This window comes from Haemorhous mexicanus, chromosome 10, assembly GCF_027477595.1.
Source record: "Haemorhous mexicanus isolate bHaeMex1 chromosome 10, bHaeMex1.pri, whole genome shotgun sequence".
Lineage (NCBI taxonomy): Eukaryota > Metazoa > Chordata > Aves > Passeriformes > Fringillidae > Haemorhous > Haemorhous mexicanus.
Window position 1 is genome coordinate 2,760,829 of NC_082350.1, and position 27,668 is coordinate 2,788,496.

The 27,668-nt window shown below is 45.3% G+C and overlaps 1 protein-coding gene across 1 annotated transcript in view; it reads left to right on the forward strand.

Annotated features, from left to right (window-relative positions):
- The first annotated feature begins 9,031 nt into the window (after positions 1-9,031).
- Positions 9,032-27,668, forward strand: part of LOC132331513 (glypican-5-like) — a 369,094-nt gene continuing 350,457 nt past the window's right edge. Inside the window, exon 1 of the mRNA XM_059854951.1 lies at positions 9,032-9,197. Coding sequence (XP_059710934.1) covers positions 9,032-9,197 — 166 coding nt within the window. The remainder of the gene's footprint in view (positions 9,198-27,668) is intronic.

Genomic DNA, 27,668 nt, shown 5'->3' on the forward strand with positions numbered 1-27,668 from the left:
CAGAGATGAATTTGTACAGCAGCACCAGGCCACAGCAGACCTGTCCCAAAGCTCACTGGGGCCACAGGAGCTTTGTGCTTGTTTTGAGGAGTCTTGGATCTCACACACAGTTTGCCACAGGTAGAAAATCCTGAATCATTCAACTCTCCAACTGTGTGAAGAACTTGGGCTAACGTGCCTTGGGGTCCACGTTTGTCCCAGACTGACTGTGCAGAGCAGAACCCACTTATACCTAGCCCTGGATTTGGTTTAGAAGAAAGAAAATGAGCAGTGTGGAATAGGTAGTGCTGTAAGCACTGAGTAATCTGTACTTCAAAGTCAAACAAAGCTTGCCTGTTACATTGTGAAATACGGGTGGGATTTATCCTCAGTTCTGTCACTAAAAATTGCCTGTAAGGAATCTCAGCAGTCAGTGAGAATAGATGGCTCAGAACCCAGCTATGGCTCTAGGGACCATCACAAATCTCAGGATGTCTCCCAAGTGCTTGATTTGTGCAGATGATGCTCTGATTTAGCGGAAAGTTGCATATAAACTCGTGTCGCCAGCAGCCTCCATTTGCGTCATAGATGCAGAGGCTCGAGAGAGTACATTATTCCAGCAAATGTCAGCATTAATTTATCCTTGCTCAGGGCTCATCTGCCTTTTCCTGCAGTCTCTTGGAGAAGAGAGATTACAGCCATGTGCATGAAGAATTTGGTGTCCAGCAGATGAGGCCAGGAGCTGCTCAGCATCCCGGAGAGCAGTGTGTGCTGAGGGAGGGGTGCCAGCAGCCTGGCCCCAAACACAGGAGCTGTGTCACTGCTTGTTCCACCCCCTGATAGTGAAAGCACCACGAAACTCCTGGCATTAAGAACCTGCAGTGATGTGTCCCCAGAGGAGCTGCAATAGAAATTGCTGATCTGCTGGCAAGAGCCATGAGTACAGGGAAAAAATTTGAACTGAAATTGGTGGATATTAAGGGTTGTTCCCACAGCAGGACTGCAGCTAAAGGGATTGAACATCCCTGTTTTACTTAGGTGAAGAATTGCAGCAATTGTTGTGCTACTCATGAGCAAAACCAACTAGGAAAAGTTTGCACTGACACACAGGGTTTAACTGAGCTGTTGCATTCAGGTTCTCCCTCTTTGAAAAGCACTTTTCAGCTCCAGGATTACTTGTTGCATTATATCTACAAGTCACTTTATGGTGTGATGGGAAAACAGCAAAAGGTGATTTTCAATATTTAAACAAAAGAAACCAGTGGTTAAATATAGTTTTTGCAAAACACAGAGGTATGTGTAGCATATATCATACATTAAAGTGTAACCCAGTGTGCTTACTCTTTATTTTTCGGATTCTGTATCACACCTGCTCAGTTTGCAAAGGTGCTGAGTGTTTGCACTAACAATGATCCTACAGAAGAAGTTATGCCAGAGACTTCCCCAGCTCCACCATTTCCAGCCACTGCTCTGAGGGACACCTCTACAAGTCCATTTGCAGTGAATGCAACTGGGCAGTTGCTGAACCAAAAAGAAACTTTGGGACTTGCTGCCAGCACTGTGAAGCCAGGAAGTTTTTCACAGTTTTCTTGAAGTGTGGACTTCCACTCCAGAGTCCTCCTGTTGGAAATGTTTATCACAAAGTCTTCTGCAGTGAGATCTTAAGCAAGAGTTTGTCTAAAACTGACAGCAGTGAATGCCAATTAGAAAAAGCTCTTCACAACGTGTATTTTTTATGAATAGCATATTTTAACCAAATGTGCTTCAGACAGCACAGGCAAACTTCCCAGGCATATTTCAGCAGTGACTTGTGCCTGTTCTGCTCTTGCTGATCCAGTCTCTGGGCTATCAAGCTGCTGTTGCCCTTCATAATGAAGTGGACTAGGAATATTGTATGAATTCAACATCTGGAAGTTGGACTTGGTGAAATGTGGTGCTTTTTTCATGTCTCTCACTTTGTACATCTCTCCACTGCAGATTGCACTGGTAAATGATGGTCTGTCTCCATGCCAGCAGTTTTTAGCACAGTCCTGCCCTCCACCCATACACCCAGTGGGTCTCTGTGCAGACTGTGGATGACTTGTGCTGAGTGACTTTGCAGGGGCTCCTGTCCAGAAGTGCAAGGCAAGCTGCAGGCTGTCTGCAGAGCCCATTGTCTGCCTCCTCTGAGCACCACCTGACCTCTGGAGATGGGCTTGAGTAGGAGTCTTGGCACTTGGGATGGGTTTGGGCAGGATTTGACTTCAGGGAATGAGGCGAGTTTATGGCTGTTAAATTTAATTCTGAAGGCATGTTCTTAGGCTGGAAAATATAATTATACAGCATCTGGTCCTCTAGAGTACATTTTCTATAGCAACAAAAGTTATCTTCAGGACCTACTCCAGCTCCCTACTGATTGCTGGTGCCAGTGATGCTGTGTGCTGACTGGAGCATGCTGTGGTTAAGGGCAGGTGCTGTGTGCTGAACTTCACCAGGGTTATTATTGGATCTCCTGGGGTAATTCCACAACCAAACCACAGGGAAAGGAGGGATCGTTGTGCCAGGGCAGCAGGTGGGAATGCCAAAGGCTGACTCTGCCTAGAAACCTGGTCCTAGCACCTTTGCAGGTGTCAGGTGGGGGAAGCAGGTGAGTTGAAGGCAAGTGATGTGAAAGTGCCAGGCTGTGCATCATGGTGACAAAACCAGCCTGCTTTTGTCACACTGCATGAAGGGCTGTGCTTTTTCACTAGGCTCAGCCTGTGCCACGAGAAATCCAGAGCACTCTCCTCCTCCCCTGTTTCCTGTTCTCCTGACAGACATAATCCCCCTGTGCTGCTGCAGTCCTGCAGCCCCTCGTGCTGGAGAGCAGCTGCAGAAACTTGTGCCTGGCCCTGTTTGCACCTATTTAACCCTGGGTTTTTACCCTTCACAGCCTCCCACGAAGGAGGAGGTGCTACCACTCTGTGTGATCCAGCACAGAGAGACCTTCACTCTGGACACGGGAGGCTGAACAGGTCTGTGTGCACACCACAGGCTCTTGGTGTGCACAAGTTCTCATTAAAGAGGTTTAATTTACCCCCGTGTGGGAAAGAGAACAAATGCTGCTGGACAGTACAGTGGTTCTGAGCCATGAAGTTTTGCTACAAAGCTGAGCACACACACAAACATTCTGAAGACAGAAAGCAGTGGCTGGTGGGAATGGTAATGTGAGATGTCAAAGGAGTTTGTTTATTTTGATAAACTAGTTGATATTCCAGGATGCTTTTTTTCCTGTTGATAAAGTGTCAATCTTAGCGAGGAACTTTGCTATTGATGACCTTTCATGTAAAGTTGCAAGGCAGAAAGCAAAGATAAACAACTTGAACAATACAATTAGGTAAACCCAGAATTCAGTCGATGAGAGACATCAGTTTTAAGTAAATCATCCCATGGAAACAGAGCTATTTGAAAATGCAGGGGCATCGCTTACAGTACAGTGGGCAATTAGTTTTAATTAACTTCAAATTCTGACACATAGTTAAAAATCAGCTCTTCTGAGTGCCCAGCTAGAAAAGTGGAAGTTGAGGTATTTTGTTCTGCTTGAAAAAGCTATTACAAATATTATAATGATGCTATTCACACTTCTATTATAAATTTTATGTGATCTTTTAAATTTTTTATGGAATAGTACTTTTGGAAGATGATCTTGTCCCATACTATAAGCTTTTGAATAAGGACACTATTTTCTAAGAAGAATAAATTGAAGTTTTTGAAGCAGTTTTGAATTCAATGACAATGTCTATTAATGAAGTCCAACATGTCATGGTCTTTACCTGTCAGGGAGGAACCAGGCAGGAGTTCTTGTAAATCTATCAGAAATTATAGGCAGCAAACGTGTTGTAATCTTTACCTGTCAGGGAGGAAAAAGCCAGGAGTTCTTGTAAGGTTATCAGAAATTATAGGCAGCTTTTGATGCATATTTGAAAGTTAAATTCAGCACTTTAAATGTGATGTGTGTCTCACCATGGAAGCACCAAGTACAGATTTTGTGGGAGGTGAGGGGGTGGCTGATGTGCACTACAACTGCTCAGAGAAGCATGGATGCCCTGTCACAGCCTGTCCACACATCCCTCTTCCCTGGGAATCCAGTCTGACTTTTTCAATATGAAACTTATTTCCCTTATTAGTATTTTGAAGTAAGCAAAAGCAGAGCTAGATACTTCTGCTGGTGTTATGCAGCCTTTACTCCTTGAGTAATCTTCTTGATTTCCCTTGGGCTGTGAGGCAGCTTCTCACATGAGAAAGTTCAGAATACTCTTGCTTGTCCCAGTTAAATTAATTTGTATGCTGAGCCATGCAGGGGAGGGCAAAGAGTATATTCATTTTCTCAGCTGCTCAGTGACCAGGATGCTTGAGGAAGAATTCAGACAGAAAGAGCTGGTATTACTGAGATGGGAAGGCTGATACCATGCAGCCACCTTCCCATGGTGTTCCTCTTGGATTGTATCACTCATCAGCCCTGGGAGGTGCTGTTTTTCTGAGTCATTAAAATCTGTGCCTTTTCTTCCTTTACATTTCCAGTGAGATTTTGAGATAACTGTTTGTCAAGGCAGGTTTTTTTATGGCCAAAAAGCTGCTGTTCTGGGAGTTGAGACTGATGTTCTCAGCTCACAGCAGTCTCTGGGGGCCAGGATGGGACTTGGAACAGATCTAGAGAGGGAGAACTCTGACATGCTGTACACGGTGTAATCTCTAAATAAGCACAGCAGGTCTGATCTCTGCCAGAGGAGGTAAGTCAAGGGGCTGAAGGATTTTTGGTCTGATACAAAATAATTGTTCTCACACTGTTGAAACACTGGAAAAAGATGAAAAAGTGGGAAGTATCTTCAGAATTGTCTATAGGATGTTTTCTCTTAACTAGTGGCTGTCCTGACTTGCTGGGTTGTCACATCAATTGTATTTCTTCCATAGATCTTTGATTAGTTGGTGGTCTAATATTTTTTTTCAAAATTAGTGTTATGATACAGCTAAGAGCTGTGCTTTTCAGGTATGATGGGGTCTTTTCAGGGGGAAAAAACATACCACAGGCACTTCTAAAGTGTGCATTTCAGTAGTCTGGGAAAGTGAAAAATATCCCTGAAATAATGAGGCAGCACAGGAATACTGCATTCTGACCATCAAAAAGGGCTGCACACATTTTTTTTGTGTGGAGTACATGCAGCATGGGAAACAATTCATGGTGTGGCAGCATGATCATTCTCTTTGTGCTCAGTACTGGGAGGGAAGGAGAAGAGAAGGTAGGTACAGACTGGTAATTTTTCTAATTGGTTCATATGTTCATCATTTAACAGGATGAGAAAATTTTGAGTAAAATCACCAGAAATAATTTTCTAGCAGTGCTTTTTAGTCTTGGCATATTTATGAATATTTCATGCATGACTTTTTTACTATTAAGATCTATATTTAAAATTTCATACTCAGCTTTAAAGTTTGCTCTGACTTGAAATAGTCTTCAGAAAATAAATTTAACTTTCCTAAAAGGAGGCACAGCAGAAAATTTTAAAATCCTGAAAAAGGAAACTAGTCTTAATTACAGATGGAGGGGTTTTACACTTCTTTTGAGGATGATTCAGTTGTTTTTTAAATAAAAATCAGCATGTCATTTGGGCTTATCCCAATGACATAAATAGGTTCCTTAATTTTCTTCTGTCCACTGAGTTCTTCAGGTGCTTCAGTGAAACATGTACCTTGAAGAATTGGATCTCCAGAGATAAACTAAGGCTCTGCAGGCTGCATTGCTGGCTTTCCTGGCATGGCTGAGACACAAACAGCAAGGCTTCCCTCTGGAAGCTGAATTGGCAAGAGCAGACCTCGTGCCTGTTAAGTCCCATTGGTGGAAAGTCCAGTTGGAGATTGAGCTTATCTTAACCATAAGGGAATTAGTCCAGCTTCCATTTAAATCACGGGCACAGCTCCAGCTGTATTCAACCAGAGAAGGGCTGAGGCAGCAGGCACACAAAACCCTGTTTCTAAGCCTGATCCCAGCTTTTCTTACCCATCCAAAGCTCATGCTGAGTGCTGTGGTCACTTTAGCAGGATTAGGCTGAGTGGATTGTTTGGGCAGATTTATGTGGCCATTCATTGTAAGAAGCACTGATACAGTTCTCAGTGATGTACAGTTGATAAATATTCATTTGTTAAAATACAAGACACCTGTTGACAAGGTAAACTGTGATTGTTCCAAGCAAATTGCTCAAGTGTGGTAGAATGTCATGTCCAATAATTGGCTAAACAGCTCTCCTGTTATCTGCAGCCTGCTCCAGCAAAGCTCTCAGGCGTGTGTTTGCCATTAAGCACCTGCCTACCTCCACTCCAGCCACTCTGACTGCCCTGCTGGATGTGGAGCATGTGTTTTGCAGAAATGGGGGCTGAATTCCTTGGAGCCCACTGCATCCTGCCTGTGGGGTGTGTTCCCAGTCCTCTGGGAAGCCAAACACGATGCTGGGTTTGAGGATCACTTTGTAGGGACAGAGCCCTGGAGCGCCTGTCACTTTTCACTGCCTGGGTTTAAGCAGCAATCTTGGATGCTCAGTGGTGCCAGAAGGTTCTCATTTGTCACCTAAGCAGTGTCAGGAGGTGTGACAGGGTAAGTGTCACCCCTGGGCTGCAAGGGGTGCATTTACCTGTGGACTGTGTGCATGCACATCACCTGGGGCTGCTCAGGTGATAACGACTATCTCATTGTTACACCTCATTGTTATGGATATAATCAGTGGCAAAACCACACCTGAGCAGCCTGTGGAAAGGTCTACTTTTATTCTTTTGGAAGGGGGGGGAAAAAAATTAAATTCCAGCCTGAAACAAACCATCTTTATTTAATGCTTCTCAGTATAGATATCACAAAATCATGAGAAACCTAAATGCTTCCTTATGTAATGAAATAACCAGTATTACATGTATGGACATCCCACTTCACTGAGTTTTCTGCTGGGCACAGGAATAATTCTGGTTCCTTGGCAGGATTTTGAGGCGAGGAGGAGAACTGGAGATGATGTAATGGGCTGTCCTCTGCTAACAATATGAGGACCAATCACAAATAAATGACATAACTTAAAAAGACAGGTGATGAAAAGAACACCCATCATACAAAGATGAGGCACTAAAATCATGTTAGAAAAGAACTAGGGATTTGAATTTGCCACCCACTGGAAACAATAGCAAAACCCCCACTGAATTAAATGCCTCAAGCCCTTGCACAGGACTGATTTGATGCTATTCATAGAATAACGTATGTGCCAAATAATGCTGTTATTTGTCAAGTAAATTATTTGTCAGATCCATCATCCTGCCGTTTCTTTTCTGGCAGAATTCCTACTGAAGTCAAATGGGGGTATTGTCTGAATAAAGTCTTTTAGGATTGGGCCTGAGGTTAAACAAAATGCAACTGGGGGTAACTTGTTGTAACATCTTCCTTGGGTTCATAAACCCACATGATGGACAATAGTTTGGCAGTAGTTTGCCTTATGATGCTGATTTGTTCTGTCACTGATGCTGATTATTCCCTCATCTCTCTTTAACCTACCTGTTGCCACCTTGATTTGTTCATGTGTGTGTGTAACTTCAGCCCTGCTGGGTGTATAGCCTGTCTCAGTGTCCCTGGGCTCTGGACTTGCTGGGGCTCAGCCCTTTTGGTGTGTTGGCTTGCTCCATCGTGTCCTGGGCTCATGTGAGACCTTGGAAAGCTGCAGGATGAGCCAGGGACTGCAGCTCTAAACTGGGTGAGCAGAGGGCTTTCAAGGTGACTTGTTCTCTACTTTTGAATTAAGAAGCCTGATTATACTGGCTGGTCTGTTCTTCCAGTTTTTCTTGTGGTTTATGAGTTAAATGGTCTACATCAAATTGTTTGTGGCTTTTATTCTCAAAAAAAAGGGGAAATTAATCTCTTGTTGTCTTGATAGGAACAAAGTTATTACAAGTAAATTGCTTAAAGGATTTGTGCTTCTAGCTATTAAAATACAACTTAGGCAACTTCAGCACTTGAGTTCAGCCTCTCATTACGACCTATGGGAATGTATAATGGTTAAATTACCTGCAGGTGGGCTCCCCCGCTGCTCCAGAAGCACATTAGAAGCATCTTGAGGGTTGCAAGTAACCTTCAAGAAATCAGACATAAGGGCCCCAAACAATAGTCATTCTTGTAGCTGGTAACGTGCTCCATATGCCTGAGAGGTACGGTGCAAATGGGACTCTTTGTGGGAGACTGCTTGGGTCTGGCTTCTCTGGAAATTGAATGTTTTTGTGAAATGGAAAATATTCATAGGTGTTGAGCATAGTTCTCAAACGTGTGGTAAAGCAGTTGACACCGAAGCTTGCAGAGGGCAGTGAAAAGATCGCAGACCACCTCTCTGAAGTGGTGTGATCCCCAGGAGGGGGCTATGCCCCCCAAACCACATAGGATGGAACCGCTGCTGGCTTTGGTACAAATGAGCAATTTATATCTGCATTTGGTATATAAAGATGCGTTTCGTGGGGTAAAGTTTCTATTCTCTGCAGGGACTGTTGGCTGGAGTTAACACTTGTCTCACGAAGACCGTTCCGTGTCATCCGCTAGGAATTTCAGGATCGAAGCAAACCGTGAACGAGTGCGCAACCTGCAGTGCTTGGGGCTTTATTCCTCCTGCTCCATTTGCTCCCGTACCTGTTCCGAGCAGCCCCACGCCGGGAGCGCGCACCTCCCTTCTCCGGGCACCGCCGGCTGCCTCGCCCTGCCCCGGCCGGCTCCGCAGGGGCCGCGGCGATGCTCAGCGCAAACTTCAGCGCGGCCGTCCCGCGGGGCCGGTCCCTGCCCGGGCTCCCGACCCCGCGCCCCCCGCCCGGCCGGGGCTCCCGGCCCGCCGCCGGCCCTGCCCCCGCCGCGCTCGGGGGGCGGCGGCGCCCCCCGGGCCCCGCTGGGAGGGGCGGGGAGGGGCGGCGGCCGCTCCCGCCGAGGAGGAGCGCGGGCGGCGGGCGGGGGCAGCGCTGCCGCCGCCGGGACCGGCTGAGGGCCCGCGCCCCGCAGCGCTCGGGCCGCCCGCGGCCGTGGCCGGGGTGCGAGATGGCCGCCGGCGGGAGCCGCGCCGTCCTGGGGCTGTGGCTGCTGGCGGCGGGGCTGTGCGGCGCGGTGGCGGCGGGCAGGTCCCCCAGCTGCCACGAAGTGCGGACGGCGTTCCAGCTGCGGCAGATCGGGCCCCTCAAGCTGGTCCCCGACGTGCCCACGGCCGGTCAGTACCGAGGCACCCGCGGGTGGCCGCTCCGCCGCGGGAGGGTTGCGGGGCGGGGGCCGGGCTCGCCTCAGCCGGGCTCGCCTCAGCCGGGCTCGCCTCAGCCGGGCTCGCCTCAGCCGGGGTCCCGCGGTGCCGCTGCCTGCCCCGGCTCCCTCCGGCCGGCGCCGCTTCCCCGCGGGCTCGGGGAGCGGCAGCGAGCGCACCGGGCACGGCGCTGGCTGAAAGAACTCGGCATTTCCCGGGAAGGGAGAGCGGCACGACTGCTGCGCTTCTGCACCGTGCAGGTGGTGCCTGCCGGTGTCCGCCGCCAGCGGCGGGGCTCCATCCCGCGTTCGCACCGCTGCCATCCCTTTGCTGAGTGCCGGGGCACAGCGCTCCCCGCGGCGAGGGTCCCTTGGCAGAAGGCGAGTCAGTAGCGGGGTAGGTTTTGGCAGGCTTGTTTTGCCGGGTAGTTTTTGGCAGGCTTGTTTTGCCGGCCAGGTGTGCGGTCATCAGACGGGGGATGAGCTCACTGTAAGAAGAGTTATCTTGCAGATGAATTCGGGGCGCTGTCATAGGGAAAGGCAGAGGTGACACCTTGGAGGGATACAGCCAACAGAACTTGGCTTTTGCTTAGTTAAGCAGTAAGTCTGCAGCACTTGTGAAAGTTGATGAGCAGAGAGAGTGTTGTTCCGTTTTGCTTTTTCAGAGTTCGGGAACAATGCCTGGCAGCACTGAAAGGGGAAAGTAACTCAGAGATAATAAGAATAGACTTTTTTTATTGCATATTCTACAGCTAATCTGGTAAGGGGATGAAGCACTTTGTAATTAAACTCTTGTGAATGTATCATATATCTAGATAATGAAGTCACATTCCTCACTTTTACATGTTTTCCCATCTAAATAGTTCAGTGAATCTCTTTAAAGACAATGTGTGCAGGCATTGAAATAAAGAAGAGAACATCAACCTCCTAGCACAATTTCTAGCTACGTCATGCCACTGCAATTGCCTAGAGGTGTGTGGTGGTACAAGTTTCAATCTGAGTTGTTGTTTTATTATTTTTACTCTTTTTTTTTTTTTTTTTTTTTTTTTTTTTGAGAGCAGTTCAATTCAAAGCCTGTGGAGTTTGATGGAAAGACTCCTTGTCTTAGATGAGTTTTGGATATGTTTTCTGGCACGGGTGTCTGTCTTGGGGATTAAATTTGATAGGCCATTGGGCTGATCTCTTGCGGCTGTAATCGATTGCAGAGTGCTGGTGATCTTCACTTTGCATGAGGTAGTCGAGATGACACAGGGGTGTAGAGTTACCTGTGGAGGAGGAATCATTTGTCATTTTCTGGCAAGAAGAGATTTGCAGGAATGGCATTTTGAAGCTTGGTTTTACTGTGCTGTGCTGATAGAGGCATCAGATGGTGGTTGTTTTGGAGAGGCAAAACAAGGCTTTTCATCCATTGTGATGGATGTTTAACCTTCTCTCCTGAGCTCTTCCTGGAAGAAGTTCCTCCAACTTTAAATCGAGGGATTCACATTATCTATAAAACTCTAGTGCTGTAGAGGAAACTTTCTCAAAAAGTTGTCTACTTTCAGAAGGAGGGTTTAGGTCCTGTGATGCTGAAGAGAATCACAGAATCATCAAATGGTTTGGGTTGGGAGGGACCTTAAAGCTCATTTAGTTCCAACTCTGCTGCTGTGGACAGGTTTCATTGTCTTCTTGTGTCCTATCCAACTTCCCTGTTGAAAAACAAGCTCCCAGAAAAGAAATGGCAAGAGAGAAGGTGAGGGAGGGCAATAATGCTTTTAAATTTCAGCTCATAAAGGTTTCCTTTGAAGAGGGTTGGAGCAGAGCTGAGGACAAGTGGTGCTTATTGATCTTCCCTGTTCCTTGAGTATCATCACTCTGCTGCACCAAAGCTGCTGTGCTTTGATGATCCCTTGCTGGGCACTAATGCCCCCTGTCTTGTGCCCTCTTTTAATTAAATACTGGAGTGTTTTCCAGCATTTTCCTGGGCAGCTGTTATCAGTGAATATATCTTAATATACCCGTTTTTCTCCTGACATTGGGCTCATTTTATTATGCATTTTAATGCCCCACAAAAGGTGAAGCACATCCCCTGGAGATGTTGGATGTCAGCTGAAGTGGGAGAGTGGTGGGCAGCTGGGGAGCAGCATGCTGAGCTGAATTGAGCCCTGGGTGCAGTGCCAGGAGCTTTTATTACTGCTCACTTCTGCTCACACGGGCCAGCCCTGTCCTGCCCTGGGCTGCTCCCCAGTCATCTGCATGTTGGTTTGGGCTTTTCTCTAAAAAATGAAACTTTTGCAGTCCTGTTGTCTGTGTACTAGATATTTTTAGTCACCAAAGTGTTGAAAGCCCTTGGCTAATCTCAAGCCAGTATTTATAGGCTAATACAACAAATCTGGCAGAGGTCTTCATGATTATTAGGTTCTTAGACCCTTCAGGAAAACCAGCAGCTCAGTCAGGGAGAGAGGCCCAACCCAGTGCCTGGGGAGGGATGGACAGACAGACAGGTGTAAATTTTCTGTCTCCTCTTATGGTTGGTGCCCATTTCACCTGGAATCAAGTGAAATGCTTGGGAGAATTAGCAGCCTGCCCCCTCCTGTGGCATTAGCTGTGGTTGCAGTGCTGGAGCTGTCAGCTGGTGGATCCTGGATCCAGCCTCGTAGGGACTGGTGGGCTGGGAGCTGCTTCCCTGTGCTCACCTGGTCTGCAGGCAGGTTCCTGGGATTGCTGAGTGCTGGGAGAGGGCTGGCAGCATGGCCTGAAGTGAGGTGGAGAGTTTGGGCAGGACCTGCCAGCCTCCTGGATAAAATGTAGTGGCAAGGGAAGGAGGAAGACTCCTAAGGAAAGGAAAAAAAGGGCTTTTGCTCTTAAGGTGTGATGTGAATCTGGCAGCAGTCTGCCTGAAAATCATCACCTGAATGAGCTCTTAGAGATGAGCAGGAGTTTTCTTTTCGATTTCTCTTCCACAGCTTCCCCCAAAAGGCATGAGATATTTTTCTACTGTGAAGTCTGGTCCATGGATGAGTGCAGGGCTAAGGACATGTTTGGATATGGGATTGGGTAAGACATCCAAGCTGCAGGCATTTTCAAACAGCAGATCTGCTTGGTCTGTCTGTGAGACTCCCTTCTCCTCTGGTGGAATCTGTGCTTCTCTCTGGTCCTCCATTTTTTTGGAACAAATAGAATGTTTCAAGGGCAATTTGCTGCAAATAGCACAGATTGGTCAGGTGAAGGTACTCCTGCCTTGGCTGTGATCCACGGGAAGGGCTTTTTGTGCCTTCCCCAGACTGAGAAATGAGGTAATGTGCCCCAGTCATGTACTTTGATTATCACAGACTGAGCTGGGATGTTTCTGTGGGAGCTCCTCGGTTGACATTTAGATGAGAGAGGATTCTAAGCAGTCTCCAAGGGTGGGGGGCTGTGTTAATCCTGCCAAGGGACTAAGCCTTTGGTTCCAGGGAGTCTGGATGGCTCCAACCTGACGCGTGCTGCCCCGTCTGGAATGGCTCCCGGGCGGGGGCTGCGCTGGCCGTGCCCTGCCAGCCCTGGCTTGTGTTACAGCTCCAGTGCGCCCTGGCACGGGCTCTGCCAGGAGTTCTGGACATTCCCAGGTTGTTCTGGGATGTGGAGCGTGGTGGTGCCTGCCTGTCACTGCTCTCCAAAGTTCTCAGGAGGCCAACTGGATGAGCCCGAGTGGAGTCTGGGACGTGACGTGACCACATTCAGGCAGTGCATGGTAGCAGAACCAGAACAGAAGTCTGTGGGCATTCACATTTTCTTCTGGGAAGCTGAGAAGCCTCAGAGAAAAAGGAAAACAGTAATTATCTGATTTGCTTCTCCTGTATTTTGCTCACGTGGAATGTGTTTGGAGATTGTTTACCCACAGGTGATTGTTTCATTGGTTTTTGTGAATTGTTTTGACTTATTGGCCAGTCAGGGTTGACCAGGACTCTGGAGACAGTCACAAGTTTTCATTATTATCTTTTTAGCCTTCTGTAAGTATCCTTTCTGTATTCTTTAGTATAGTTTAATATAGTATTCTTTAATATAATATAGTATAATAAATTAATAAATGAGCCTTCTGAGAACATGGAGTCAGATTCATCATTCCTGCCTTCAACGGGGCACCCTGCAAATACAATAAAAGTCCTCTTGTGGTTCCTTGGGTAATCATGTAACCACAAGAGCATCCTACTCGTTCACATATGCTCAGTTCTCCCTCTGGCTGGTTGACTAGTGTCTGAGCATTCACAAACCCCAGTCTGTAAACATATGGTAAGTAAGAGAGAAGAACTGGGTTGGTTTCTGGGAAGCATGGAAAATGTCATTTGTGAAAGAATTTTTGGAACACTTTACCTTATAAATAATCATCTTGTAGAAAACTGCCAAAGGGATGATTAGCTTTATCTTGTTGTACTGCTGGTTTACAAAGAGTGCAGAAGATGCCCAGACTGTGCTCTGGAACTTGCTTCTGAAGGGCAGGTTTTGTTCTAGTAAAAGCTGCTTTATTCTCCTGTGTCATCCTGCACCTTAAATCAGCAGGAATGTTCATTACTGTGTATATATTGAATATCCCATTGTAGAGCTGGACATGCATTAACAATTTATAGATTAAAACTGTTTTACTTTCTGAATAATGACAGACAAGTCCTAGATTCCCACCAGAAGCCCCTTGCTGTGTGTGGTGCATGCATTAGGCTGGATCTTTTCCCACCTCAGTCTGTGGCACAGCTCCCATGAGTGTTGAGAAAGGAGCACGAGCTAGATCTCTATATTCTATATGTCCAAGAATATCTATTAAATTGCCCATTTTCTTATGAAGTGGGTCATGCCACACTTTATTTTCATGTTTTTCTTTTATTCCTGCTCAGCTTTTCTGCCTCCCTGATGAGAACAGCGAGGTTCCCCTGGTGAAGCTGTGGTGCAGGAAGGCATTTTGCTCACAGTAGCCTTCTGTCAGTGTCTGCTCTATGTCAGGGGAGATTGGACTTGCTGTATTGGCTCTGGGAAGTTTTCACCCCATCAGAATGAGAGACTGAAATGCTCTGGTGTGAGCTGCAGTTGGGTATTCTGTCCACCTGCACATGTGGTTGTGTGGGTTCAGCAGGGTGGATGAAGGGAACATCTGAGAGGAAACATTGCTGGATGAGCACAGTTCTGTTTAGGCAGAGGAACTGTAGAGGGTGGTTACAATTGTGAAACAATGCACAAAAACCAGTCCTGTTTCCATGAGGTTCCTGTTTCTTTTTGGCAAACCTGATTGTTACCCACGTTTGAAATGTCCTTTGCATTACCTTGCAGCTTGTTAAGTGGAAGGTGTTTTTCCTGTTGCACTTCATATTTGCTTATTTATGAACACACAGGCTTCTTGGTGATTTATATCACAGAGGGGATGGGCTGCTCCAGTGTGAGATGGATTCTGTTCCCATCTTTGTTCCTCTCTGAGTAGCCCAGAACAGTTGTGCCTCAGTTTCCCTGTCTACAGGCTATATCATGATATATTACTGTAACTTTATTGCTGAAAACCCACCATGAAAGGGTGGGAAATTGCAGCTAGAAAAACTATCACTGAGCTATACCTTCACTTCTTCAGGCTGACTTTCATGTCATTCTTTCCTTAGGTGAGGGTAAAGGCTAGAAGTTAGGCTGGTTTCTGAGCTGGAAGCTGAACCTGAAAGCTGTTCTTCCTTCACTTCCCTCACCCAGCCAGGGGCTGTGGTCTGTGCCTGCTGAAATAGCTGTTCTGAGCAGAAGGAAAGCTTTGCTTTTGCAGCCTGCAGCTCCTCTGGAGTAAGGATCCTTCCTTCATTAATCTTCTCAGGATTTTATAGCACTCTTCAGGCTCAGGCTGTCACCAGAAGTGTTAACCTGAAGCTGGTCATGCCTGTGGGTACAGGCAAGGTCTCCCCAGCAGTAACATCTTTTTTCCCCTTCTTTTCCCATGTCTTAAATTTCTGTTTGACGCCGGACCAGCTGCCCACTCTGTAATGCCCTCTTGGGAGTAATCTATAGGCAGAAAAAATGTGTTTAAACTTACTTAATGCCTCATAAAGATGGAATTGCTGTTCCAGTGCCAGATGGAAACCTGTAGTTTTCATATCCATGAGCCCCAAGATCATTGTCCTTGGTGGCTTGCATGAGCATTTGGTCCAGGTGAGAAGAAAAATGACTTAGTTACTCAGATCAGCCTTTCCTGTAAATGTCTTGGGAAGGTATCCAAGAGTCAGCAGAGAACCTGCTCTCCCCCAGCACACAATCATCTTGTCAGACTGAGTCAAGTATTGCTACAATTCACATGGTCTATTCATTCTCTGAGAAATCTCTGCTGTAAAGAGTGTGTAACCATTTTTATTTTTAAGGTCTGCTCAAGATCTGGTGATTCTGAAGTTGAATTGGACCTTGGGATGGAAAACAAGCTTAGTAGGAAATGACTCATCCTGAGATACTGGTGGGTCCCAATACCTTATGTGCCACTGAAGTTTTGCTACCAGGTTGTTATGAGAAAATAATAGAAAAATAATGTTCCCACACCCCTGTGCTAGTGTGGCAGGTCTGAGCAGACAGCTCTTAACCAAAGGGCAGTGCTAATGAAAAGGCACTGATGTGGTGAGTGGAAACAAAGTTGGCACTATAATTGCTATATAAATCAATAAAATAAATACATCAAAATAAATAAGCTCTTTCATAAGGATTAATCATGAAAAATGTCATAGCCCGAGGATCTGTAAAAAGCAAGGATATGTGTAAAATGCACCCTGGGTGGTGAAATGATTTTGGTTTTAAATGGTACAAAACCAGTTCCAAATACTGTGAAGTCTTTGTAATTGAATCTTTGTCCCATGAAAGCACAAAATGACACAATAAAGAGGCATATGTTTAATAAAAGTTCAAATGCATACTCATCACGTACCAGTTTAGAGCACAGCTTTTGCTTCTAGGGGAAAATACAAATTTTGATGGATCAGAGTCAATTCTCAGACAGCAGCCAGGCCTGTCACAAAATTTATATGGAGTGTATCAATCTGTGGATTAGGTATCAACATTTAAGCTGATAGGCTCATCCTCATATCCATGAAGATAAATTTAAAGGTATTTGGTTGTTCACATACAAGGAACTTCTGAGCAGCACAAATGGATGAAAGAAGGCATCTAGCTAATATTAAATGATTTAGCCTAACGATAGAATAAGATAGGGAGGCAAGCCTGTTTAAATCTTCCACCAAGCAGTTAGGATTTAGTGTTTTAAGGCAGTATATTATTTGATGGCAAAACACAAAGTATTTCTGCATAGTATCTTCTGTTCAGATGCACAAAAGTAACCAGAGCTTCAAGCTAAGAGCTTTAAGCTGTGCACAGGATTCCACAGCACAGATGGAGGGAGGACAAGGTTTTGTATTTTTTTTCCCCAAGTTTTTTTCCCTGTTTTGTGTCCTTCCTGACCCAGTGATCCAGGTGTGCTGGGGCCTGAGTCTCGTCTGGACAGGGAACTGCCTGTGCTCTGTGCAGAGTAGCAGCAGCAGGACTGTGCCAGCCTGCTCTGACACTTTTTTATGGCTGCATTTTGTCCCTTCCCACAGATAAATAACCTTTATGGTGATGCTGATGATGACACAGTGAGCCCTTTGTGCCTGAGCTGCTGTGGCAGCACTGATCTGTCAGACCACCCTGCAGAAGAGCCTGAAGACCAGGTTTGCCTCCCTGTTTCAGGATGTGAAGTGAAACTGAGGTGGCTTTGCTAATTCCATGCTGAGTCCAGTGGTGGTGTCTGATGGCAGGGGAAGCTCCACAGCTTAGTGGGGTGGCAGCCAGAGGAACCCTCTGGGCCAGCAGTGCTCACTTCTGTCCAAGGTGCTGCCCAAAGGCTGACCCTGGCAGTCTGACAGATGAGTTTTATGGATTCCTTGCCTGTCCTGGACCCTCTTGGGGCTCTGTGCCATTGTACAGCACCAAGCAGCTCAGCAGAGTTGCACAAATGATTTATGATGGAGCAATCACTACCTTGCCTTTTCTTATGGATGCACACTTTGCATGCACTTCCAGGAGAATAAATCTATCTATTTTAGTCTTTTCAGGACATCAGTTTTAAAGGAGGGTTATTAATTACCCTCTTAGTGTATTCATACATGCATGAATAATGAGTAAAGTTTTAACTTGTGAAATTTCACAGCACAAACTGGAAGAATACAGAAAGAAATTAAGACAATGGAGGAATTTTGAGTATCACAGATGATACCATTACATTTATTTTGTGGACTCAGAAGTCTCAGGAGGGTATCATTGATACATATCCTCAGGTTCTGGCTTGCATTTTGATAGCTGAAATACAGAAATAAAGAACAAGTGTAGCCAGGGAATTGCATAGAGCTTTCAGAGCTGCAGAGGACAAAATTATTCCCCTAGAAGTTGTCTTTCCACTCTTTTCTTTTGAAATGTAATTCTCAGCCTACTTTATGGGATTCTGTGCTATATTCTTCCTTTCTCTGCTCTTATTGAGTGTCTATTAATAGTGATGACCAGCATATAAATGTACTTAAATTATATATAGAGATTTTTTTTGGCCTTCTGATGCCTTTCCTTGCTTCCTGGGGTCATGGTCTGTGCCTCTGCAGAGTTCTTCCGTCCCATGGTGGATGTGCCAGGGCTCTGGAGCCCATCCTCCTGCAAGGAGCTCCCTGTGACAAAGAGCTGTCACCTCCTTGAGAAACAAATGAGAGACAAATTTCAGAGAGCTGCAGTGGCAAACCTGACAATATCAGATAGGTCATGGTAGCTTTGTTTGGCAGCTAGTTAAATTGGATAGTTGGGCTCATCCCTAGATGTTAATGGTTAAATGTATTCATTGTTCCAACAAGGCCCCTATTCATGAGGGGACTATTCTGTGCTCGTTATGCATGCATAATTCCCATTAATGCTCCTAGGGGTTAAGGGTGTGTAGTGAGGGGGGAAATGAAGCTGATGTTTACACATCCATCTTTGCACTGAGAGATGAGGTTTTGTAACACAGGAGAAACTGATTGTGTTCCCCCAGATCCCTTAACTTCAAGGAGAACTTGAAATCTTTGCTTTAAAGAGGGAGTGAGAATGGGGGAGAAAGTGACACTTGCATAAGCACCTACTTCCTTGCACACCATACTTTGTCAATGATCAGAAATATTACACCAGTGCCATTATTATAGAAGCTTCTGAAAGTACCAAAGTGCTTGGAAATTCAGGGTTCTTATTTGGGTATCAAAACAATGACTCTGAATCTTTAACTTTTGGCAAAAAAACTTTTTCAAACTTTTGACTCGACGTTAATCAGGGTGATGAGATTTTCTGATTTATTGTACAAAATGGGTGTTTCCATAGAAAACTTTCAGATTAAGATTCCTCACTCTTAGGTGCACATCAAAGTCGTGTAAAAGCCATAAAGAAGCTCAGCACTGCCTAAGAAAGCCTTTCAAGTTCCAGCAAGTGCTTGAACTACTGAAGGTTTTGAAGTGCTCTAATCTCTGACATGGGTGACGTGCTAGGCTAGCACTTTTTTGTTTTGTCACAAATCATCCATGCACGTAGTGCAAAGGGACCCTGACAAAGTCATTTCACTTTTGAAAAGGGCTGCTTTTTTTCCTACCATTATGTCTCCCATTCACATCTACATGTTTGCTTCCACTTTGTTCAGGTCTAAGTAGCAGGGCATTTGCATAGTCTTCCCTTTGTTCTCGGTAAATATGGAGTAAAATGAGCAAGATCCGTGCTGTGAAATTAAAGCTCTACTCTTGAGAGATCTTAAGGGCCAAATCCTCACAAAAGGTACAGCAACATAGTGCCAAAGGAGCTGGTGTCCAGGAACAGCTTGCTCTGGGTGTTTGTGCTAGGAAATGTGAATAAAGGGAGACTAATCTGTTGAAAACTGGATGTAATTAGAAAAATACACTGCTGAGAGCTGCTGAAAGATTATAATAACAGAACATAGTACTGAAAGAGAGCTGAAGTGATCATCTGGTCCATTCCCTCAACTTGTGGCCAGAATAAACTGTTTAAATCAGTGAGAGAAGATCACAGCCTTTTTTGTCTGTTTGTTCCAGTGCTTAATTACCCCACTGCATAGGTTTTTTCCTAAGGCAAAACCTAGCTTTTCCTTGCTAAAATACAACATTATCCTATTCTTAGGGCCTTCCTCTTTGCAGTAACACTCATATGACAACTGCTCTGCTTTGTTCTGCTCTGAAACAAGGCTCTGTGCTTTTGCACTGGTCCCAGAGCAATAAGCTTGTTGGTGTAAATGAATCTAAACTAAATTTGGCTCCCATGCACCTGGAATGAATGAAGTGAATTCCAGATGTGGTGACTCATTAATGATTATAACTTGGTATTTGAGCCCTAAGAACAGGTTTCTTCTTCCTTTATAGGTTTGAGTATCGTGAAGAAGGAGCAAACAGAGTGTGGGGATATAAAATTCCATGATCAGGAAGGCAAAATAATAAATTCACAGTTTTTCCATGTAGTGGTAGATGGGAGCATGCAGAAAAATCAGTTCTCAAGTGATCAAACTTTGAGCAGCAGTCGAGTTGCAGGACTGCTAGTGAGAAACTGCATTGTTGTGGAAAGGCAGCATGGGGATACCTGAATACATGGGGAACATTTGCTCCTCACTTAAATAAAATATTCACCCTAGAGTTTGCTGGTGGTGGGTAGTTCACTGTACTGCAGGGGTTTAATTAGGCAACTGAAAACAGAAGACATTGATCAAATTTTAAGTCTTACAAATAGACTTGGCATTTCCAGAGCAAGTCTGAGTATCTCTTAATTTTTCAGGTTGAGGGGAGCTCTGGTCCTTAACCCTCTGTTTATCAGTGTTTCCCTGGTTTGGGGTGTCAGTTCTTGAGCAATGTTTTGTTGTTACTGATGGCGGGAAGTTATTCTTCATGGCTGAGAAAGGCTCAAAGAGGAGGGTAAAGTTTGCATCCCCAGGTGGGTTTGGTTTGCTCCAGATCCCTCTAATCCAGTCCTGTGCTGCCAGCAGTGTAGCCATCCCTGGCATGATGCTGTGCCCAAATTCAGATCATTCTCTATTGCTCCAGCTCAGAGCTTGTGTCTGTCCTCCCCAAAGCATGTCTGTCTGTCTGCAGAATGCTGCATGGCTTGGCTTTACATGGCTTGTGCTGGGAGTCTCTCAGAGGGTGAAATCATGGAATGGTTTGGGTTGGAAGGGACACTAAAGATCATCTTGTTCCAACCCAGGGACACTTTCCACTAGACCAGATTGCTCCAAGCCCTGTCCAGCCTGGCTTTGAACATTTCCAGGGATGGAACATCCATAACTTCTCTGGGTGACCTGTGCCAGGGCCTCACCACCTTCACAGCAGAGAATTTCTAACATTGAATCTAAGCCTACTCTGAGTGTGAATCTGCTCATCTTGTCCTGTCACTCCATGCCCTTGGCAATAATTCCATTTTTTGGTAGGTTCCTCTCAGGTACTGGCAAGCTGTAATTAGATCACTCTGAACCCTTCCCTTGTGCAGGTTAAACAATTATAGTTCACTCAGGCTGTTGCTGTAGGAGAGTGCTCCATCTCCCTAATCAGATCTCAAACCACAATGTCCTGTTCTCCTGCTCCATTGTCCATCCATAAGGAAACACAAAAAAAATGGGAACTGGAAGGCTGGGGTGATGTTTTTAGAAGCAGGGGCTTGTTAAGTGATATTTGGGGAACAGCACCCAGGGCTTTACGTGGTTGCCCCATGATGGTGGTGATAATATTCCCTCCCTGCAGCTCACAAGAAGATCCAGCTTTGAGAAGTGCAGTGCTCCTTCTCTTTACATGGGTGGTTAAAGGGGTGGTGTAATCAGTGTGAAGGCAAGAGAACAAAGCATGTGTAGAAAAGCCACTGGCTTCCCAATACAGACTAGGGCTTTAGAAAAAGGAATTGGAAGTGCAGCTCTCAGAGAAAGGCTTTCAAACTTCTGCTCAGAGAAGACTTGGCTTAAATCTCCTAATCTTAGTTTTGAAGTTAGGGAAAAAATATATCTTACCATTTGGAGCAGCCCAAAGTTGTATTTGGCTAAAGCACTGCATTTTCAGTTTCAAGCTGCAATAATCAAATTTACTCTTTCTAATCTGGTTTGCCTTAGATATGTCAGGAAATCTAAACATTTGCATTCCCCAGCAAGCAGCTGTGGTTTGGCTGTACCTGCTTGGGATCTAAAGCTGACTGGGAGCTTCCCCTTGGTGTAATAGACCTGCTGTGCCTTCTCTGATAGAAACAAACCCCAGCTGGGATGAAAAGTGTCAGTGTAATTTGTTGGCAGGGCTCTTGGCTTCGATTTGGAAAGTTTGTTCTAAGTCCCTATCCCAGGTGCCAAAACATGAGCTGAGCAGCAAGGGCTGCCTGGGGCCAGCCTCTGCCAGCCTGGCTGCTGTGTCTCAGTGGCTGCCATCTCCTGCCCACCCCTGGCTTGTCCAAAGGCAGATGGAGCAGAGCCAGCACTGCCTGCCCCATGTCCAGCTGTGACACCAGGGCTGTGCTGGCCACCCCAGAGCTCCAGGAGTGCTGGTAGTTCTGGGGGGAACAGCACAAGGGAGGAGGGAAGGATAATCAGTTCAATGTGCTGTGGAGGTGCCTTGTTGGAGTGATGTCGGGGAGAAACATGATTTCTTAATTTATAGAACAGGTGCACAGGGTCCAAATCAAAAGCAGGTCTTAGGAAAGCACTGAACATGCACATAGCAGAGGGCACTCTCCACTAAGAATTGCTTACTGGTCTAAGCAAACTAATGGAAGAGATCTTCCTCTTTTCCATGTCTGAATCAAAGTGTGGAGCCTAAGGTCAAACGTGCATTTTAGTATTGCCACGTGTAGGAGCCCATCAGGGGTTTGCACACTGGGTTTTGGAAGTTGTTTGTCTGTGGTCTCAGGTTAAAGGCTTTTAGAACATCTTCCTGCCTCCCCTCAGCCTTTGGGAAGCAGCATCTGTTTCAGAATCCATTATCCTGGCTCAAGGAGTCCCAGAAAGATCCAGGTTTTCCTGCTGAACCTGCTGCTGGTGAAATGTGTCCTGTGCAGTGAGCTTGGCTGCTTTCAGCTTAGGAGTGTGACTGGTACCCAGAAATCAGGGCATGGCCCCTTCAGGTGTGATTTCATTGTGGACTCCAATTCTCCAATTCTTCATTCCTTATGTGCTCCTCCCACAAGCAGCATCCTCCATGGCCCAGGCAGACAGAACAAAGCAATGCCAAAATAAATGAGAAAGGGCAGAAGAGCAGTCCCATCCTAAGCACTGCCATGTGGTTAAGGGGGAATACTGGTGTGGCATTAATTTCATGGGGGTTAGATGAGCTTTGCTCATAGGCCCTCGCTGCTTTAGACCCATGAATGCTGTCACCAACCCCACGATGTGGTTGGGGCTTTGGCTGCTTGACCTTCCACTGGTTTTCATTGAATGCATGCAGCTAAAAATCACAAGCACCTGTCTGAAATTAAATGCAAGTTACTCTAAGGTAATTAAACAATTTCTAAATCATAATTCTTTGTCAGTTCATTTTTCTGTTAATTTTGATTTTTCTTACTAAGGGCAGGTTTTCTCGGGTTTGCTGGCTGTGATCCCTATTCCAGGATCTACTCAAGAGTTTGACCCAAAGCTCTCTGGGTACAGAGCTGTGTTAGTCTCAGACTGCTAAATCCCCACATGAAGCCCAGCACAGTGCTGTCTCTGACTGTATTTTGTTTTATTTTGTATGACTTAATGCCACTGGGTGTCTCCATTGACATCAGGGGGTGCTGAACCAGGCTCTCTGATATTTTTACCTTTCCTCTTTCCTGCACACGTGGTCTGAGGTGGGAGAAGTGATCTGAGCATAAATCTAGGCTCAGCCTAGACCATCAGAAACAGGCTCCTGGTGTCTTGTGTGTGACCTGTGGGGCTGCCAGCTGGTTCCTCTGCAGGGTTGTGCTCAGTGAGTGTTCCTCTGCAGTTACTGTCACGTGTGCTGGGCTCCTTCCTGTCTCTCCTGCTGTGGGCTGCCTCCCAGTGCTCATGGGTCCAATTTGTGGCATCACATTCCAGTTTGTGACAAATTCCAGCAGTGACAGCAGTGGCATTGTCTGCATGAGGAACCACAGAAAGGGAAAGAGGTGCAGAGACCTTGTGATGCTGGAGTCTTGCTGCAGCCTGTTTTAATTAATTACTGTGTCATGGGTGATGAAGTTGAAGGATTGGCCCTGGTGAGGGGTGTCTTGTCTAGTAAGCAGTTGCTTAGTTTAGGTTCAGTTCTTCCTTTTGTGTAAATAGTATCAAGAGTGCAGGGTGCTTTACTTCAAATTCTTGGGTATTTCACCTGCGTTTTTATAGTTTTCCTCTTTCTTCTCCCTAAAAATAAATAATGAAAGTGAGAATGGGATCCTAAAGAAATATGCTGGTAAAAACTGATCTAAATCAGCCATTTCTCATTCTTAAGTCATACACAAAAATGAAGTTACAGTTTTAAGGAAAAGCTCATTGAAAGCATTAGGATTTAGGTTGTAAAATTATTTCTTAGGCAAGACTAGAACATATTTTTAAGGAAGAGAAAATAATTGTCTGAGCACTTGGTTGCATGTATGGCTTTCAAGTGAGATGGCAAAAACAGAAGTACTGAAATCTTGGGAGGAAAGGGAATATTGAGTTGCTATTCCTCTCCTTTTAAATACTCTTCTTGCAGTTTCCCTTTCTGAGGCCATGGCCCAAATGTCCAATAGTCCCTTGTTTCCTTTAGATTTATCTTTGCTTTTGTTTCTTCTTCCAGTCTAACTTTCTTACAGATTTTAATGTTGACAGATAAAATGAAGAAGAATAGGAAATACATTTTATTGTGACCCTTTCAATATCTTTGTAATTTTCTGTGCTTTGCCACCTTATATGGATCTTACCACAGCAGGTAAAGCATATTAGGAAGTAGTTCCTATTAAAAAATTGGTAAAACAGTTGCTAACATTTGAATTGCAGTTAGGGTTTGAAGTTGAGATGAATGAGGTGATTCACACCTCTCTTAAAGAATTTTATGTCCTCCCTGTAGGGCTAGATAGGCAGCCTGTGTGATTTGCATTCAGAAGGTGTTTTTTCCCTAACTGTACAGAGCTGGAAACCTACTTCTTTCATTTAAACACAGTTCACTTTTGTTGTAAGCTGTGTTCCACTTGAGGCTTCTCCCCTCTTCTGGTTTCAGTGTCTCATTCTTCAGGTAAGGCAGGGTTCTGTGGCAGTGAAATGCTGTCCCCTCTGGAGAGCAGAAATGCAGCTGGTGGTTCATTGTTGTCCTTGGATGACACGGAGTAGGGAGATTGACTAGACTACTCTAGAAAATATTTTGTATGCGTTTATGTTTTTTTTTTTTTTGTTGGTGGAGAAAATATATGGGATTTACTGCTTGGAATGTGATGAGACATAATGAAAGATGAGTTGTAATAGACTCTAAATTAATGAAAGTTCTTGTAATTTTTCTCTCACCTCTGCAGTCGGTTACATGTGTTGTCTCAGGAGAATGGAGGAAGGAGTTGGCATTGCAGTAAATTTAGAAACCCCCTTGCTGAAATCCACTGGTCTCTACCAGCCTGAGTTGTTTTATAATCTGCTTTATGTACATCAGTCTTCATGCTTCTGTGTCAACTCTAGGATAAAAAAGCACGGATCCCTGAGAGTGTAAATCTTTTGAATTTGCATGTAGTGTGTAGTTAGTAAGCTCTTTAGCAGTCAGTGTCCTGCTGCCTGCCTTCCACATTCAGAGAATATCTCACTTAGCACTGGGCTCATGGGAAGTTATTAAATGTAGTCACCATTAAAGAATTTATCACCCACCTAAAGAAGTGCCAGGCATGGAGGAGTGGCCAAGGGCAGTCCCTGGCATGGCAGGCAGTGCTTGCCTGCTGCTCCTGCACCTACCAAGCTGAGTCCCTGCTCTGCTGCCAAATTAAAGAGTTTGGAGTGAAATTCTGCAAGGTGAGTTTTGTGCCTTCCTACTGAAATGTGGCTGGTTCTGAGGTTAGGGCTGGTGTGGGGAAGACCAGAGGAGTGGGCAGTGAACTGTGGAGGTTAATCACACTTTGTTCCTTCAGGACTCTGTTTACCAGCAGTGGCATTATGGCTGCTGGGCATTGATGCCAAAGATGCATCTTCCAACAACCTACTGACAACCAGGCTGTTCTGGGAAACACTGGAAAATCTCCAGTTATAGGTGCTTTATAAATGTGTTACAGGACTTTTCATTCCTGTGTGTGAGTTCCATTCCCTGCTCCTCCTGCCAGAGGTCTGGTGACAGGCACAAGGCAAGGAACAGTGACCACAGCTGCCTTCTCACCTCTTTGCCTTCAGCCTCCTGGGTACAGCCAGACTCTGAGGAGCAGCCTGGAAAACTGAGGGTGAGTGACATGAGGAGGTCTCTCCCTGCAGCAGCTGCTCCTCCCTGCAGGGAAGCTGTGGCCCATGGGCTGGAAATGTGTCCAACTGCTCCAGGTGTCCCACAGGTGTGCAGAGAATTGGAGAAGGCAGGGAGAAGGGGAGCTGAGGGGCCAGAGAGGATCAATAGATGGGAATCTTGTCTGAGGAGAGTGAGGAGAGGGCCTTTGAGGAGTGATGGGAGTGCCTGGTTTACGCCTGTGTAGGTTCCAGTGAGTGCAGGGACATTCAGTTTAGGGAGCTCAGATGCTTTTTTTGCTCATTGGGTCCAGGCACAAGACAGCTTCTGTGGGGCACAAGCCAGGGGGAAAATCCTACCAGGCAGTGACCTATCGGGTAGGGCAGAAGGTGCTTTGGAAACTACACCAGAAATCAGAATACAAGAGTAGTGAGAACCAGGCAAACAGCAGAGGGAAAAGGAAAAACTCAAACAAAATGCACCAGGCCTAACAACATTTCATTGTGCAGGTGCTGCCCTAAGAGCTGTGTATTTGGAAGAGTTCCTGCTCTGGAAGCTGCTCAGGGCTGGTGCCTGATGGTCTCCAGCTGTCCTGCAGGCTGTGGCACTTGCTGATGCTGCCCCCTCTCTGGAGTCATGACATCCAGTGCTTCTTGCTGTCCCCCTTCTGCCCCACTCCAGGGTCCCACCACCCTTGGATGTGCAGGTTTAATTACAGTGCCATCAAGGGGTTCTTCTGTTTTCTGGGGTTTTACAGTTTTTTTTCCACATCTACTCAAGAACTCTTGAGCAAATGGAAGGTATTTGACTTGTCAAAGTTGGAAGTAGCTACACTTGCTAGTAGTTGTTAGTAGGTTATCTAAGCTGTGCTTGATGAAACTCGAGGAGTTTACCTTTTAGCCTTGATTGTTTCAATTGCTAGCAGTTATGTTAGTAGGTTATCTAAGCTGTGCTTGATAAAACTGGGGGTGTTTACCTTTTAGCCTTGATTGTTTCAACTGGAATAGCACATCTGGTGATAGCCCTAGTCATGTTTCAGTGTATTTCAAAAGAACACTGAGAATGCAAAGTCTGCTGATCAAATTAAATAGTATCTCTGTTAATGTCCATTATGAAAGAAGGGATGGGGGAAAGGAAATTTTCATAACTTGTGTTTTCCAAACTGCACTTGTAAGGTTTCCTGCTGGATGTGTGCATGTTGCCAAGTTGCATGTAGGTGGATGGAACAAATTTGGGCTCTGCTTTGGTATTTCATGAGCTTTTTGCTTTCAAGGGACCTTTGAATGTGCTGTTTGTCTGTGATCTTTAAATTAAAGCTGATAGTAGGATTATTTTTAACAAAACAGAGGAAAGTCTTAGACTGGAAAGTTCTTTCTGCCTAGTCAGAAATAGTGTGTGGAAGGGTCAGGCTCCAGGGTACCTGAAGCAGGAAGAAAAGACACCTCAGTTTGCCATAGACTCTGCTCCCTGGAGCTTGCCTGGCTTTTACTGCTAGCCCAGAGAGCAGGTTTATTGAGTTAGCTGCTATTTTATGTCCCAGAGCACTGGTGCACTGGCTTGTTGATTTTTCTGCTAATTCCTGGCACTACTTCAAGCATAGTAACTGCCATATCTGACACACTGACAGATAAAATAGCAGCTGTTTGACTCTGCACATGTTGAGTTGATGAGTTGAAGATCCTTTGCTTGTATTTGTGTCACCATAATATTTTCTGAAAAATCCTCTTTGCCCAGGATTTTCTCCTGGGAAGCTGAGAAGCCTCAGAGAGGAATGAAAACAATAATTGTCTGATTGCTGCTCCTGTGTTTGCTGCCTTGGAATGTGGCTTGGACATTGTTTACCACCAGGTGAATGTTTGATTGGTTCCATGTGAATTGTTTTAATTTAATGACCAATCAGAGCCAGCTGTGTCAGAGTGTCTGAGTCAGTCAGGGGTTTTTATTATTCATTCTTGTTAAACCTTCTGATGTATCTTTTTCTTTAGTATAGTTCAAGTATAGCATTCTTTAATATAATATATTATCATAAAATAATAAATCAGTCTTCTGAGAACATGGAGTCCAACTCTCATCTCTCACCTCATCCTGAGGACCCTCAC